Source organism: Notamacropus eugenii, chromosome 4 (assembly GCF_028372415.1).
Source record: "Notamacropus eugenii isolate mMacEug1 chromosome 4, mMacEug1.pri_v2, whole genome shotgun sequence".
NCBI lineage: Eukaryota > Metazoa > Chordata > Mammalia > Diprotodontia > Macropodidae > Notamacropus > Notamacropus eugenii.
This window is the reverse complement of record NC_092875.1, coordinates 51,946,661-51,963,627: the sequence shown is the minus strand read 5'-3', so window position 1 is coordinate 51,963,627 and position 16,967 is coordinate 51,946,661. Positions and strand designations below refer to the sequence as shown.

The 16,967-nt window shown below is 49.2% G+C and overlaps 2 protein-coding genes and 1 pseudogene across 7 annotated transcripts in view; all 3 read right to left on the bottom strand.

Moving 5' to 3' along the window:
* The window catches only part of MYO1F (myosin IF), a 44,942-nt gene extending 43,843 nt beyond the window's left edge, over positions 1 to 1,099 (bottom strand). Inside the window, exon 1 of the mRNA XM_072600925.1 lies at positions 940 to 1,099. Within this exon, the coding sequence (XP_072457026.1) occupies positions 940 to 942 (3 nt within the window). The 5' untranslated portion in view covers positions 943 to 1,099. The remainder of the gene's footprint in view (positions 1 to 939) is intronic.
* Positions 1,100 to 4,670: 3,571 nt separating this feature from the next.
* On the bottom strand, positions 4,671 to 5,683 carry LOC140499466 (probable protein BRICK1 pseudogene; annotated as a pseudogene).
* A 2,937-nt stretch (positions 5,684 to 8,620) lies between these two features.
* ADAMTS10 (ADAM metallopeptidase with thrombospondin type 1 motif 10) overlaps positions 8,621 to 16,967 on the bottom strand; it is a 34,605-nt gene continuing 26,258 nt past the window's right edge. For 4 of the 6 annotated variants that reach the window (XM_072600920.1, XM_072600921.1, XM_072600922.1 and 1 more), the window contains 10 exons: positions 16,795 to 16,928; positions 15,864 to 15,987; positions 15,382 to 15,462; positions 14,966 to 15,129; positions 14,546 to 14,672; positions 14,052 to 14,181; positions 13,426 to 13,630; positions 12,589 to 12,765; positions 11,029 to 11,188; positions 8,621 to 9,468 (listed from right to left, as the gene is read on the bottom strand). In XM_072600920.1, the coding sequence (XP_072457021.1) occupies positions 9,359 to 9,468; positions 11,029 to 11,188; positions 12,589 to 12,765; positions 13,426 to 13,630; positions 14,052 to 14,181; positions 14,546 to 14,672; positions 14,966 to 15,129; positions 15,382 to 15,462; positions 15,864 to 15,987; positions 16,795 to 16,928 (1,412 nt within the window). In that variant the 3' untranslated portion in view covers positions 8,621 to 9,358. The remainder of the gene's footprint in view (positions 9,469 to 11,028; positions 11,189 to 12,588; positions 12,766 to 13,425; positions 13,631 to 14,051; positions 14,182 to 14,545; positions 14,673 to 14,965; positions 15,130 to 15,381; positions 15,463 to 15,863; positions 15,988 to 16,794; positions 16,929 to 16,967) is intronic. The other 2 variants (XR_011965449.1, XM_072600924.1) reach the window with 2 other exon arrangements.

The following is a 16,967-nucleotide window of genomic DNA, read 5'->3' as shown; positions in this document are numbered from 1 at the left end:
GAGCTTAGAGCTCATTTGACCCAACTATCACTTGACAGATGGGGAAACCAAGGTCCTCAGAAAGGGAGAAAGTCTTTGTCAAGCTTAAACTGGCAGCCAGCAGCAGATTCAGGATGAGATTTTTAGGTATCCTAGCTCCACGTCTGGTCAGGGTTCTTCTCACATTGTAATGCCTATGGAGCCAGCATTAGGACTTCCCACACTCTGGTGTGACCATGCCAGTAGTACAGAGACAGCCAGCGCACTGATAGCTTTGCTGTAATAATCATTATTAATGTTGAGCCCTGATCCTAGCCACAGGCACTGATGCTCAGTGGGGTCCCCAGGCAATAGCCTGTCACTGGGGCTAGAAGGGAGGGACACTCTGGGGGAATCTCCTGGGGAGTCCCCCGTCCATCCCCTGGGCACCTTCCTGGGCAAAGAGTGATGGCAGGATGAGCTTTGATATCCCTCTCCCCTGAATGGGCAGCACCAGCTGCCCTTGGGCCAATCCCTTAAAAACTCTGGCTTTGAGCACCCCCCAGGAAAGAGTGAGCTTGAGGCCTTGGTTCATAAAACCCTTCCAGATAATTAAATCCAACCTCCTCATTTAATTGATAGGAAAATTGAAGTACAAGGCAGGGAGGAGATTCACTATAGTGATGTCAGTGGTAGATCTGGGATTAGAATCCAGATTTTTGGCACTCAGTCAAGGGCCCCATCCTGGTCCATTTCTCTTGGGTCTTGGGAGGAAGGTGGGCAGGCTTGGGAGAAGGTGGTCTCCCCTGGACTGAAGTAGGGATGGGCATGGGCTGGGAACTGGCACACTCAGTGGTCTGTCTGAAGCAGACAGATCCCACAGAGGAGCCCTAGGTCAGGGCTGTCATCGTGAGCAGAGAAGGTAGGGTGGGGCAGGGAACCGCTGAGGCGGCTGTGAGCTGCACAGTGACAGCAACTCACCATAGTGGCTGCACTTCTCGGTCCCTGTGGCTCTAGGTTGGTTCCCCTGGGGTGAAGCAGGTGTCTGTGGCTGTTGGGAGAGCCAGGTTCAGGGGGCTCCTGGTAGGGATTCACACATAGCCTGGTGCTGGCTCCTGGGTAGCAGGACTGGGAGCATCAGTTCCTCTTACAAAGGCCTCAGCTCCCCCACACCCACTTCCTATCACTGGGAGGGGCAGGGCCAGGGGAGAAGGAGCTCTCACCACAGAGAGAGCAGAGGCCTCCTGTGAGGAGGGGGCAGGATGGTGTCATGGGTCCCCTAGAAGTAAGTCTAGGACACTCTGGGAGGCACCTTTGATTCTGTTAATTTCACCTTTGGTCAGTAGACTGACTATAAGCCCCTTGAGAGCAGGGAGCTGTATTCATTTTTGTCTCTGTATGTAAATGTGTTTACATGTTGTTGTTGTCTTGTCTGACTCTTTGTGATTCCATTTGGGGTTTTCTCGGCAAAGATACCAGAGGAATTTGCCATTTCCTTTTCCATCTCATTTTACAGATGAGGAACTGAGGCAAACAGGGTTAAGTGACTTGCCCAGGATCACACAGCTAGTAAGTGTCTGAGGTCAGACTTGGACTAGGGAAGAGGACTCCAGGCTCAGCAACTGTGCCCCCTAGTGACCTGCATATTAAGCACATAGTAGGTTCTTAGTAAAAGTTTGTGGAATTAAATGGTGGGTCTGGGAGCCCCATATAGCCCAACCAAGCTCCACAGCCACATTTTTCAGGGACTGGGAAGAAGCCTGGGGGAAAAGGTTGAAGGGAAGGCTGAGGCTGAGGCTGAGGTTGGGGTGTTGTAACAACAGTTGTCTGAAATGTGGAACTCTTATTCAGAGAATGATGGGAAACCAGAATCAATTTCTTTCTTTCTGCTAGGGACACGCCAAGGACAAAACATACATAAATAGACTGAGATCAGATGTGAGGAAGAACTTTTTTCTCCTAAAGGGACTTTTTGTGAGACTTTTCAAAACCTTTTCCCATTCGTGGTCTTATTTGATAATACCCCCAAGAGGGAGACTGGGAAGGGTTATTCTCCCCCTTTACTCCAGGAGGAAGTAAAGACTCAGCAAAAAGATATGACTTGCCTAAGGTCACACAGCACCTCAGTAGCAGAGTTGGAAATAGAATCTGTGATGAGAAGTCACAGGAAAGTCAAAGTGGGCTCTGCAACTGGAAAGCTGCCATTCATCTATCTACATGCCCTCCTAAGTGGGTCACATTGGAAATAGATAAAAGTTCCCCATCTGAGGCCCAGACACACAGAGCTGGCAGGGACTTTTGAGATCATCAGGTTCAATATTCTCATTTTTACACAGGGGGAGCCTGAGACCCAACGAGGGATAAAAACTTGCTCAATGGCAGAATCAGCACCATGACTCAAGCCTTTTGGCCCCCAAACCAAGGCTACTGAATCAACGCAGGACAGATGTGGCCATCTCTATGTTGCCCGTCCAATTTTGCTAGATGCAGGTTCCAAGAATTTTCACATGAACCTAGACTAGCTTCCAAGGGGTGTGATGGGAGGTGAAAAGAATTTACTCACCCAGTGTTGAGTGTGTGATAATAACAAAAACAACGGTAATAGCTAGCATTTATATCGTGCTTATTGTGGACCAGGCACTGCACAAATTTTATCTCCTATGGCCAGCGTGGAAATTGGTTTTGCTTGACCGAGGCTATTTTTCACAAAAGTTATGTTTTTGTTCTTTTTTGGGTCAGGAGGCAGAAGTGAGAAGAAGATTAAATAGGTGATCATTAATTGAAAAAGTTTTTAAAGATTATCTCATTCAATTCTCACAACAACCTGGGAGGTAGGCACTATTATTATCCTTATTTTACAATAGAGGAAACATAGGCAGGCAGAGGTTAAGTGACTTACCTGAGGTAACACAGCTAGTAAGTATCTGAGGCTGTATTTGAATTCAGGTCTTCTTGACTCTAGGCCAAGTCAGAGTTGGCTCAGAGGTATTTTGCCTGTGTTGATTAGGCAATAGCAGCTATGGTTCACAAGAGTTGGTACAGTATAGCTCTTAGGCTATGGCTTAGTTTCTGAATTGTCATTTCTCCCCTAGGTTGTTGTGGTTGTTCAGTCATTTTGGCCATGTCCGACTCTTCCTGACGCCATTTGGGGTTTTCTTGTCAAAGATGCTGAAATGTTTGGCATCCCCTTCTCCAACGCATTTAACAGATGAGGAAATGGAGGCAAACAGGGTTAAGTGACTTGCCCAGGGTCACACAGTTAGCAAGTGTCTGAAGTCAGATTTGAGCTCAGGAAGATGAATTTTCCTGACTCCAAGCACTTTGGTGCCACCTAGCCCCTCTTGGTCTCTAGGAGCAGTTGCAATTCAGGGGCAGAACCAGTAGGAAGCAGTGTAATGGATTGATACCCTGAGCTGCTTTCTGGGTTTCAGAAGCACAGGGATTTTTCCAACTGGAATGCAGTCCTAGGACTGTGAGATGGGGGTGTGGATGGAATGTGTATTTCCTTTCCCACTCATGGTATGGGAATGCAAGCCGTTGTGCATAGTGGGGGTGGAATGAAGTATGAATTTTCCTATGACTATGTTATATGCCAGTTGAGGAATGTTTCTGATGTGTGCCTATAAGTTCTATGTGTTCTGGGTGTGGGAAAGCACTGGGCCTGGAGTCAGGAAGTCCTGAGTTCAAATCCTACCTCAGACACTTACTAGCGGTGACCCAGGATAAAATCACTTAAACTCTCAGTCTCAGTTTCTTCTTCTACAAAACAGGGATAACAATAGTGCTTATCTCACAGGGTGGTGGAGGTCAAATGAGATAATATATCTAAAACGTCAGCAGACTTTGAAGGACTAGATAAATGCTTATATTGTTTTCAGAGACTCTACTGCCATCTTCTGCAACTCCATTGAACTGCTATTACCAACTAAAATCCTGACTGACCACTGCCATCCGCTGGTTCTTTACTGAACTGCAGCAGCTATTTTGGCTTTTTTCCCTAAGGACACTTAGGAGATAGCTTCAGGCTCTTCCAGTTCTTTTGTGAGTCAGGTCCCTTGGGCACCTAGCCAGCATAATGAGAGTCCTTCAGCTCAAATCTATCTTTTGAACTCCTTTTGCTTTCTCCAACTGGCAGTTCTCTCTCTCTTTTTTTGCTGTTATTGAGTAGTTTTTAGTCATGTCCTACTGTCTGTGAACCCCTTTGGGGTTTTCTTGGCAAAGATACTGGAGTGCCTTGTCATTTCCTTATCCAGCTCATTTTACAGATGAGGAACTGGGGCAAACAGGGTTAAGTGACTTGCCCAGGGTCATATAGCTAGTAAGTGTCTGAGGCTAGATATGAACTCAGGTCCTCCTGACTCCAGGACTGTTACTCTATCCACTGTACCATCTAGCTGCCCTGGCACCCCAGGTGGGACACAAACCTATAATGCTCACCAGTTTTATATGTTTTATATTTGAGCTGGAAGAGAGCAAATTCTTTCCAATGCCCACCATGCCCCTAGAAGTTGCTTAGACTCATGAAGCTTCCCATGGCAAGAGGGGGTAGAGCTGTCGATCTTTGTCTTGCATTTCTGTAGTTACACAGGAATTACACACTTCCCTACCTTGTTTGTTGGGCCTCTGGGCCTCTAGTGTGTGGGTATTCTATTACTTGTCTATCCACTTGTATCCTGAACTTCTTTTAGTGCCGACCCTTACTTTCTGAATCATTCTTTTTTTTTTTTAGTTGAGAAGTTTATTGGGAAGACATGACAGGCAGAGACACCTCACATGACAAAAAAGAAACAGACTTTGAAAATGGCCCCTCCAGCCATGTGAGAGCCCAGCCCCACCTCCCTTAAAAGGACAGAAAACCTGGCAGATTAGTAACAACATTCTACAGCAGCCAACTCGCCCTGCTCGAGGGCATCAGCCTGGACAAAGCCCAACACCACGCCCCCTCAGAATGGAGTTCAGCACCTCCCACCAACAATCGGCAGTGAACAGAGAGCCCTACTGGGAATGACAATGTGGATCTGATGGAAATGTTGTTCAGCCATCTCAGACCTGGGATGCTGCAGGGGGCAGGGACTGAAGAAGAGGATGACAGGGGCATGTTAAGGAGGGTCCCAAACTTCCAGCTTTTCAACCACTTTGACAAATATCTCCAAGTAAAAAAAAGTCACTTAAGTAAAATGCCCAATGTTTTTTCCGAGAGTTCCCCCTGGACTTCTCCCCCACTCCACACACCCATAGATGCAAATGGTAGAGCCCAAAGGCCACATTTTCAAAACAGAAAAGCAAGAACAAGCCCTGGCACTCTGTAAGGAGTCAGGAAGGAGCTGGAGTGTGCTGGCGCCTCTCCCATACAGGCTTGTGTTCTCCAAGGTGACTGTTCAGCAGGTGTATTGCACTGGTCTAGGTAAGGGTCTCACCCTTTGTTACCCTTGCTTCAATGTACTCAATTCTCCTTTCCAGAGCTGTCAGTTTCTCATTTAGTGTTGCAAGCCTTGAATAACAGGACATATCGAACGAGTTAAGGAAGTCCGCAATCTTCTTGATGCTGCTGCTGCTGACCTCCATGTATTCGCGGTTTGCCCAGTCCTGGTGGATCTCCAGCTGCACCGGATCCTCCTGCCCCTCCATGGCCCCCACCCGACCCAGCCGCCCACCTGAATCATTCTTACTTGTCTTTCTGTTTCTGTTTCAAGGCCTCATCCTGATCTTTGATACCAGGGTCTGGCTCACACCCTAAGATTGTTCAGGGCTTTGGCCCCAAGTTTTCCATGGTTGGTTGACTCCAAGGCCTATATGTTCTCTGATTCTCCAGCTGGCACTAGATCTTCTTGTACCCATTTCTACACTCACCACTTGCTGCTGTTATGCAATATTTTGTAATCAGGAATAAGAGAATGAGAAAAGACCAAAAAGAAGAATAATGTAATGTAGCCCAATGAGAAAAGAGTATGGAAGTTCAGAATAACAGACCTGTGAGGGCCTTTACAACAGAGAACATGGATTGTCCATAGTCTGAAGGAACCTTGGGCAATCTATCTGAAGCAGCTTCCTTTTTAGCCCATAGCTATTTTTATCTGGATTGGTTGGAGCTTTAGGTTTTAAAGAGATCCCTGAGGAAGGTGTATGGGGAAGGTAATATAAAGGATAGCTGGAAGGTAATATAAAGGATGGCTGTGAAACATCATGATGGTTGCACTGTATCAGGAACCTTTAAAATGGCAAGACATAGTGCTTTGTGGTTGAGTCTTTCCTGAGTTTGGGGGATCAATTGTGACTTACTAGGAGAATTCAAGAAGAGTGTCTGATTGTAGAGGTGACGGGATGGAAAGGGAAGGTATTTCCCAGGTAGCTATGTGGTACAGTAGATAGTGTACTGGCCCTGGAATAAGAAGGACCTGAGTTTAAATGTGGCCTCAGACACTTACTAGGTATGTGACCTGGGTAAGTCACTTAATCCTGTTTGTCTCAGTTTTCTTATTGGCAAAATGAGCTGAAAAACTGCAAACCACTTCAGTATATTTGCCAAGAAAACCCGAGATGAGTTGGACACAACTAATCAACTAACCAAAATTGGTGCAATAAGGAGTTGAATATAATACTGGGATAATGTTTCAGTGTGAAACAGTAAGGCAGCTTCTACTCTCCTCTTTTGACCTGGAAATTGAGAATACTTAATAGTGCTTTTCTACAAATGCATTGTGGAGGTTCCTCTCCCCCTGCTTTGAGAAGAATCAGACAAAAAATTGAAAATTCAGACTCTACCACAGCAAGGGCAGCTTGGCTCTGGCTGCTTGGACTGCCACATAGTTATACCTTCTTTTAATTTTACGTTAGTGAGTATTTTTTGACTAAATTCCAAGTGACTAAGTTTTGGGGGCTATAACATTTAAGGGAAACAAGCTTGGATTCTAGAGTGTGTATTATGAACCAAGAGAATTATGAATTATTTTAAAAATTAACCCATTCCCCTAAACTTTAAGTACTCTCACTGGAGCACTAAGGGAAGGCTGTAGACAGCACACGCTCAGTTGGTATTGAGTTGGTAGGTTAAGGAAGGGGCTGCTGGTGAGCCTACACATGGACAGTTAAATGTGCTGGCACAGTTGCAGCTTTGGTCACCACCTTGTGGCTAACACAGGTAAAGCATCCTGAGTAGCTGCTCCCTCCAAGTTACAGCCCTGCCTAGTGTAAGAAATCCTATTTACAGAAGATCTAACCTGTCTCTGAGTGAAGGTAAGTGTTTTAGAACTTCAAGGAACCATAGAATAAAGAACAAATAATGCAAAGTTGAAAGGAACCTTCCATTCTGCCCAGAACATTAGAGATGGGAGGGTCTTAGAACAGAGAATGTCAGAGCTGGGAGGGCCTTACAACAGAACGTCAAGAACTGGGAGGGCCTTAGAACAGACAATGTCTGAGTTGGGAGGGCCTTAGAACAGAGAATGTCAGGGCTGGGAGGGCTCTTGGAGTAGAGAATGTTAGATCTGTGAGGGACCTTAGAATAGCAAATATCAGAATGGGGAAGTACCTTACAACATAGCACTTCAGAGCTAGAAAAGAGCTGAGCTATGATATAATGGTAAGTGGTCTGGCCTTGGAGGCAGAGGAGCTGGGTTTATATCCCATCCCTCCACCCTTGCCCAAGTGACTTTGGGGATAAGCTCCTTCTTTCTCCTTGGGTCTTGAGCTCCTTCTGTATCACATGAGGAGGCCAGGCTGGTTGATCTCTATTGCCCTTTCTATCCAACTCCAAGGCCCGGAGAGGGCAGACTTGTCCAGGGTTACCTAGTTAGTCTGGGTCAGAGAAAGTGACTCCTCCATTTGTATTCTAATTTTTTTTTTTTTTTTTTGCTCTAGGCAGGAACCTGTTTTTGGCTGGTTGAATACTGAGGCCTGTTTATGGAGGTAGATATTTGTGTTGATATGTCTGGCAGGTAGAAAGAGCCATAAGATGGACCAACTAGACTTTCTGAGGCCTGAGAGTGAAACCCTTCCCCTGAAATACCTATGCCTTAGGGGAGGGAGAAAATTATCTTGTAGCTTCCCAGACCTTCTGTCAAGTCCGTTGGCCCTTGGGCTCAGCACAGACAAAGGGGAAGCAGTAGTTTGGTGAAGGAACCTTGACTGGGTTCAAGTCTTTGCTCTATCTGGATTTCCTTGGGCAATTTCCTCTTTTCCAGCCTCGGTTATCTCATCTGTAAAACGAGGACACTTGTACAACTTCCCCCATATGGTTATGAGGAGACATGCTTTGTAAAACTCAAAGTACTATAACTGGAGGGGTTATCATCATGATCCTGACCCAAAATGAGCCCCCAACCCCTGGTCCAAAACTGAATCCTGACCCGAGTCATTTGGATCCTTTATTCTCCATGACTCTAGACCTGCACAGTCAGACTTCAGACTGAACCCTCCTTCTGCACAGAGCCTTGATCCAGGACTGAGCCCTGAGCCCAGGCTAACCCTGGGCTCCTAAATGGTCCTAGAGCTTGGCCCAGATTAAGCTGGACTATTGGAATGTTTCTGAGAAAGGGCTTTGTCGATCATAAAGCTTCCCAGAAGAATCAGTTCTGGGGTATTGCAGTCATTCCCAGGAGGATGCTCAGGTTAGCTCCCTCAGGGATGGCTTCTCTGAACACTCCAAGGACCACAGGCTGGGACATAGACACAAGACAGTTTTATTGACCTGGGGCCTGCTCGTGGGGAGACACTGAGGGACCAGGGCTGAGTTGCGCCTGGAATCCCATACACTCCCTGGCCATCACTCCTTGCCCATCCCCTGCCCCATAGTAAGGGTGGGGTGTGGACTATAGCACCGTGTGGGGCAGCCCTGACCCGGGAGAGAACCCTTCTTGCACTGGGAGTATAGGAGGGAGGGGGCCAAGGACTGGGTGGGGACGGCCCCTCTTCCATTTTCAGCCCGACGTGTGCTCGGAAGGGAGCTTCGGGGAAGAAAGAGGGCCTTTTCAAGCTCTCAGGGCTTAAGGTAAGAAGGGAGGACCCGGGGGCACTGGCACTGGGCACCCCATAGCACCAAGGGTGGCAAAGAGGGTGGGACCTGGAGCTCCCGAGCCCCCTTCCCAGTTCTTCACAGTACAAATTCAGGTCAAATCTCAGTGGGGAGCCCAACAGCACGGCTGGGCACAGGGGGCCCCTCTTCTTGGGCCACGCCTCCCTCTGCTGTTCTCATCCCTTCCACCAACCCTTAAGGCTGGGGAAGCCTAGATCAAAAAAAGGTCTCTGCCCAGGACTCCTCTCTTTACTTAGGGCACAGGGCCAGGCCCCGTGGTGATGCTCAATAAATAATGAATCCAGACTACCACCCCCCGCCCCCCCTCCCCTGCCACCCTCCAGCCTCCAGGCCTTGGCTTCACATGTCTCCAGCGGTTTCCCCCCTCCTTTAGCGACCCTGGCAGGTTTTACAGCACATCTGGCGGAAATAGGCACGACTGCAAAACTGGAACTTGAACACAAGGGGGCAGTAGGCGACCTTGTTCACATCCCTGCACTCTGTGGGAGGGGAAAGAAGGAGAGTCATGCCTGGTTCCCCCAGCACTCCTCTACTTGTCCCAAGGCCATCCCCGATCAATACGCAGCACGCTCATGGAAGCTTCCTCGAGCAGAACCCAGGCTGCATCTGATAGCTGTCACACAGTAATGACCAATGGCCTAGGAAGGGGACACAGGGCCCCGACTAGGGCATCTGGGGCGTTGTCCCAGGTCACTGAAATCTACAGGGCAGAACACATATTCCCTGCATCTGGTTAGCAGTGAGTTAAAAGTGGAAGCTGATGGGGTAGCTAGGTGGTGCAGTGGATAGAGCACCAACCCTGGAGTCAGGATGGACCTGAGCTCAAATGCCTCTCCAGACACTCACTAGCTGTGTGACCCTGGACAAGTCACTGATTCCAAAAAATGAAAGCTGACAGATGAAGGCTACTATGAATAATGCCCATCTGTGAATTTTTCTGAGTGATCAATTTTCCTCCCAGATCACCCGAACAGATCTTAATTACTTCTTGCACTGGTATCAATTTGAGGATGCACTTGGATCTGCTTGGTCCTGGAGTTCTGCTCTGCTTGCCCTGAGCAACAGAATTGCCAATTTGGTCTCTAGGGGACCCACATGATGTGCCTGGATTGTATGTGGATGCAACAAATATATACAAATGTAACAAACAGCAGGGGGGAAAATGTGGGACTGGGTAGCAAACACCCTTTGACAGCCTCTGTCTGAAGTCAGCCTGTGGTTTGCCCCACCCAGGAGAAACGCAAGACGAGCCAGGAACTATTGTCTGAGCATCCCACCCCACCCAGTCCCAGCTGACCCAGGCAGACAGTCTGGCTTTAGAGGATCCAGAGGAGAATGGGAGGGAGGGGTCTGCAGAGGGCATCCCCCTCCTTCCCTGACTGCAACCTCTCTGAGGAGAAGAAGCCCAATCCAGGGGCTTGGGGTGGGCAGAGAAGAGATTACAGAATCTCAGAGATGGCAGAGACCTCTGAGGGCATCTCAACTACCCTATGTACCCTACACCTAAGCAGGAATCCCCTCTACAAAATGCCAACCAGTGGTCATCTGGCTTCAACTTGAAAACCTCTAGTACGGGGAATTCACCACCTCCTAAAGCAGCCCTTGGGTTAACTTTCAGGCTGGGTTGTTCCCAGATGATACTGGAGCAGATTCAACCTCCTCTAATTCACCTCCTTGGGGAAAAAACCACTGTAGCATGTTCTGCTCTCTGGGGTCAAGCAGAGCAAATCTAATCCATCTGCCTTGTAACAGCCCTTCAGAGACTGGAAGGTTGCTTGTCTGCTTGAGGTCTTTTCTTTCAGAATAAACACCTCCCCTGTCCCTGACCAAATGCCTCAGTCTCCATAGACTCCTCACTCACCCCTTGCTGCCCTCCTCTGAATACCCTGCAGCTTAGGTCTTTCCTAAGGTATGGTGCCTACATTAAATCCCAAATTCCAGATGGCATCAGATCAGGCCAGGGACATACTTGTCATCTTGCTGCCCCTACAACCCCTCGCTCCCCTCCCCTTCCTTTCCTTCTGGCCCTGGGTGAGTACCTTCAGGGCTGTCCCCAGTGGGGATGCTCTGGCACTTGCTCTCGCATTGCTGCATGGCTGGAGGCTGCAGGGCCTCAGGACACTCCCAGGATGGCTGGCCTGTGTGTGTGGTGCACTGCACGGACCTCAGCTGCTGCCCGAAGCCACACTGTGCTGAGCACTGGAGACGGGAGAGGGGAGTTCATTATGAATACGCAAATATGGACACAAGACAGTGTGGGAGCGAGCGTAGGATTCAGAACTACAAGGGACCCTAGGGGTCTCCTTGCCAGGGTCTGGGGTCAGTGCTGGGGTAGGGCTTCTCAGATTTACCAGAAGAGGCAACAGAGCTTGGAGAGATGAAGGAACTTGCCTCATGCAAGATGTGTCATGATTGTAAAGAGTACTCTTTTTAGTTAGTCATTCACTCATTCAACTGGTCAATCAGTCAGTTGGTCAGCCACTCAACTGCTCTGTCATTGGTCATTCAGTCAGTTGGTCAGTCAGCTAAACAATTGGTCAGTTAGTCAATTAACTGGCCAATTGGTCAGTCAGTAAGTTCAATAAGCATTTATTAAATGCTTACTCTGTGCCAGGCACTGTTGTAGGTGCTAGGGATACAGAGAAAAGCAAAAGGCTGTTTCTGGGTTCAAGTCTTGGCTCTGACACTAGCTTCTTTTCAACTCCCAGGGCCTTGGGGAAAGTGCTTTATAAACTTTTTAGTGTTCCATAAATTTGAGTTATTATTCTTCCACCCAGTTCCTCCCCTCTTGGTTCTGGAAGATTTCCCAGGGTGTCTGCTATTTCCCACACTAGGGGACTGAGAGTGGGGAATAGAAACCAGAACGACCTTCTTGAGAAACTCTGGCATTCTTGATCCTCCCAGTCAAAGTTCTTCCTCATCTCCTGAACATGCTAATAGCAGCTGGCATGTCTAGAGCACCTGAAGGCCAACAAGGTCCTTCAACATCTCACGTGATTCTCCCAAACAACGCTGGGGGGGGGGGGGTGGTGGTATCTTTATCCCCAAATGTGTTAAGATCTGCAGAAGTGCTCTGCTTATCTTAAATGCTATATCAATGGTAGTTATTATTATTATTTTAGAGATGAGGAAACCGAGGTTAAATCGTTTGCCCAGGGTTATATAACTAATAAGTTAGCTATACCTTCTGAGGCTGGATTTGAACTCAGGTTTTCTGACTCTGTGTCCAGCACCCTATCCAGTATACCACCCATCTGCCTCAGCATTTTGGCTGTTATTGACAGACTGACTGGCCAAAGCCCCTGAGGGGTTGGAGAAGTGGGAAAGGTCAAAGCACTTACCAAATTCTAAGCTTAGGGGTCTTTTTTGCCTCTAACTGATTGCCAGACTGAAGGTGACTCCTCTCTATTTCCCACCACAGACTAGTTAGTATAGGGCCAGGCACATAAGAGACACTCATGTTTGCTGAAAGTGCGTTTTCTGACTCTGTCCCTCCCTTCCACCTGGAATCTTCCCCAGTCTGATCCTTGGGGATCCCTGTCTTAGGCCCTCCCCCAACCTGGGCCTGGAGATGACAGACTCCAAGCCAACCCCCATACCTCTCCCCACTCGCCAGTCACCCAACGGGGCGGGGGACACCGGCGGAGGTTGCACCTCATGCTGGTGGGAGGCTTGGTAGCTGCTGGACACTGGGTAGAGGGCAGTGTGGCACTGTGGTCTCCACTCTTACACAGGACAACTCGGTGTCGGAAGCCGGGCCCACAGTTGGGGGTACACTGGGGATGGAGGGTTGGCATAAAGGGTTTTGACATTAGGGACCAGCTCTTCAGGGATTTCCTTGAAGGCATCCCCTGGGGAAATTGGCATCAATCTCCTGTACCAGTAGTTCTCAAAGTGTGGTCTGGGGACCTTTGAGAGTCTCCCCTCTCAAGGGATCCTCAAGGTCAAAATTATTTTCAAAATAATACTAAATTTAATTTCTAACCTGGTAAATATAGATAGCTAATAAGCCACATAAACAAAATCTCTTTGAGGTCCTTGATAATTTTTAACAATGCAAAGGGGTCCTGAGACCAAAAAGTTTGAGAACCACTGTCTTACTTGCCAGGCATTCAGGGAGAGGGAACAGTAAAGAAAAAGCCTTCCCTCAGCCAGTGGGCAGGGTGAGATGTAAATAGAAACTCATTCCAGGTTGAGCCAGGCCACTCTGACATTAACTAAGGGGTAGGGAAACTGGGTGGGGGCATGAGCAGAATGGAAGAAGACGTGGTAAAAGAAGAGAGAAGGGCAGGAACATTTTGGGTGGATGTGGGGAAAAAGCAGGAAGAGAGTTGGACAAGCCAAGGGAGTCTGGGCCATCCTGGGGACTAAGTGTAGGAAGCTGCAAATAGGGGCCTCAGGGTGTGGCTGGCAGGGGCAGAGAGGGGAGGGCTCACCTCGGACCAGTCAAGAGCAACCCACTCTGGCGGGCAGGCAGGGCTGTTGCAAGGCTCTAGCACGTGAGGCCGGGGCTGGGTGCAAGCGCTATCATCCAGAGCTTTCTCCTCCTCTGCAGAGACCCGGCGCTGGCACACCACAGAACGGCTCCTCACCCCTGAGTTACAGCTCCGGCTACAGCTTGACCAGTTTCCCACAGCCCAGCTAGGGGGAATGCAGAAGTTGGGGTGCATAAGAAGAGTTATTTGTGCACTGATCTATCCAACACTGAGATTGTTGTGGGGGATACACTGTCCCTGTGATCTTGGGGTTCAGACAGTGGAAATAAAAGCTACAAGTATAAAGAATGAAATAGGCTCTGCTAACCATGGGCTTCTATCTCAGGATCACAGATTTCAAGTTGGAAGGAACCCTAGAGATGATCTATCCCTAAATTCTTATTTTACTGATGAGGAAACTGAGTCCCAAAGCCTTGTCCAAAGTCACATGAGAAGTGATGGGATCAGGATTTGAACTCAGTCCCTCAGCCCCATGAGGAAAGAGCCTGGAGGAGCCTTAGCTGAGCCCCTCAGAGGGTGAGGCTTTCCCTGACCTCTTTCCTCTGGCCTTCGACCCAGGTACTCACTCTGGAGGGCAGGGTTCTGTGTTGCATGCCCGCTGGCGCTTGGGCAGTTTGCTGTGGGGGCTACAGTGGTGAGGGGCCACAGTGGAGCTGTCCAGCTGCTTCCGACACTCTGCAGCCTGTACCTGGCTGCCTGGGGGATGGGGAGGGGCCAGCTCAGCTCCCAGATCCCATTCCACCCATCCCAATCCTCATCCCACCCTTGCACCAAAGGACCCTGAGATGAGTTTTCACAAGGGCCACAGTGAGGAGCCTGGACTCCTGAGTATTCCTTTTCCAGCTTGGCTTGAGAGCTACCCACCCAGGCAAGCCCTAGCCCCTTCCCCTCCTGGGACCTCTGTCTTCCTCCCTTCTTGTCTCTTCTCCCTTCCCCCTCAGGGGTTAGCTCCACCTAGGCCTCCATTACTTCCCCAGAATCCCCCCTTCCTTTAACCCCTGGGGGACTATAGTCCCTTCCTAGCATGTTCCCTGCCCCACCCAACACTGGACCGCCTCACCGCCTGCACACAGAGCAGAGCACTTGGTCCAGGGTGTATAATGCCAGGCATATGGGGGCAGCGCCTCATGATTAATCGGTGCATTGAAGCGATATCGGATTCCCTGGAGCTCAGATCGGGCCAAGACCTAGTGGGAGGGATGTGAGGATGAAAGTGAGGGGCTCTCACATTCTGGGCCCATTGAGGGGGCCAGGACATCCCAAAGAAAGAAAGTCAAGAGTTTCCCACCCAAACTCCCCACCCCCACCCTTAGGCCCAGCAAGCTCTACTAGGAACTCTTCCAGCTTGTGCTAGATCAAGTCCAGTCTTGGGGACTGAGCTTCCCAAGAGGAAGGAGCTCCTAGAGGCTGGCTGCCTTGCCAAACCCCTGCCTTCCAGCCTTCATCCTATCTCCTCTCCCTCTCTTAGCTTCAGGGTTACCATAACAATGATTGTGATATTGGTTGGGCCCAAGGCCTCCAGAATCTGGGGTTGGTCTGGTCCGTGGTGTAGGTGGAAGATGGTTCCAGCCAGGGACAAGCGATGGGGCTGTGGGGTCTTGGGCAGCCCATCCAGGAGAAAGGCATCATCCTCCCCTTTTAGCGCTAGTACAAGGCAGGAGGGTCAGGACAATAGGAGAGAGAGTAGGATAGAGAGGGGGAGAGAGAGAGAGAGAGAGAGAGAGAGAGAGAGAGAGAGAGAGAGAGAGAGAGAGAGAGAGAGAGAGAGAGAGTGTAAATCAGCTACACCTCCCCCTCCCTCCACAAACCTTTGCTCTCAAGTCCCTTTCCTCTGTCCCCTCCCATGGATCATGCCCTCTAGTCCCTGAATACCCAAAGTGCTTTTTTCTCTCTTACCAAGGTGGCTAAGGGATGGATTCGAATCCTGAATGGAAATGTGGACAGAGCCCTTGGGAATCCAAATGATCTCTTCATACTCTGGAAAATAGGCCCCAATGTCCACCTCATGAGAGGTTCATCCCCATGGCCTCTTCTTCCCCAGCCTGGTCATCCCCCCTCTTCTTTCCCCCACCAAATTAATTTGTTCTTTCCCCGTAAATTCTTCCCTCATTTATCTGTCCATTTTCCCTCTCTTCTCCATTCTGTCTTTGACCTTCTCCATTTTGTTCATCCCCCTCCCCTCCCCTGTACCCAGCATGTCCTCCCCATTCCCTTCCTAGTATCTGAGACCACCCAAGACAGGAGGGTCACCTTGCTCCCTGTCTCCCCAGGGCAGATTGTGCTGCTGTCTGAGTGTGAGAGGTCACCGGGTACTGACTCTGGGCATACCCTCATAACCCACTAAGCACAGGGTTGGTACAGAACTGCCAGGCTCTTACCGCCCTTGGGGATGGCCCCAGAAAATACACCCTCGATGGTCTCGCAGGAGCTGCCATCACCCCCACACACCCGACACTTATCCTCCCGAAGGTCTGAACCCAGGACTCGGTCGCAGCCTACGTGCTGGAGGGGGGTGGAAATCTTCAGGGAAGGGACCTCAGCTACCCCCACCTTTCTTGTACATCCCTTCCTCTAATTCTATTGTGACTATCTGTGATCACCACTTGCACAGATACTTGCAGTGGCCTCCTCAGAGGGCCATCATTCTTTAATTCCTTCTACACACCGCATCAGTCTAGTCTTCCTTATGCATATATCTGGTCATGCCTTTCCTCTGCTCTAAAAAAACATAAATGGCTCCCTATTACCCACTAAATAAACTTATAACTCCTTTGCCTCTCATTCAAGACATTCCATGATGTGGCCCACCCTTCCCTCTCCAGTCTGATCCCATATTACTCTCCTCCATGGAGTCTATGTTTCAGCACACCTGGATGACTATCCCCTCAACAGCTTCTGATTCTCTCTCGTACCTTTACACAGCATAGTGTCTATGTCTACAATGTCCTGTTCCCCACTAAGTCCTTCCCCACCCATCTCAGGAAAAGCCTTTCTCCCACATCTCACACAGCACACAGAAAACATAGGGTTTCTGCCCTGCTCAATACATACATACATACATACACACACACACACACACACACACACACACTCAAATATACGATGTACTAAGGTTAGCTGGGCTTAATCCCCTTCATGAGGACCGGAACTATGTTTTGTCCAAACTTGGTATCTCTCCCAGCTCCTAACATATAGCCATGTACTAGTAGGTGACAGTAAATGTTGAACTGCACTGTCCCTTATCACTGACTGATGCCCTGGCCCTCCTCTTCTCCCCTATCTCGCCCCTCTCCAACCGCCTTTCTCCACCTTGCACTCTCCATTGACACAGATGTCCACGGTGTCCAGCCGACATGGCGTCCCATCCACCACCGCTGCTGCCCGCTCCGTGTAGAAATTGAAGCCTTCTGCCAAGCAGGTGAGGGAGCAGGACTTCACACCCCCTAGTAGGTATAGTAGCCATCACCCAATCTCAGAGTTGG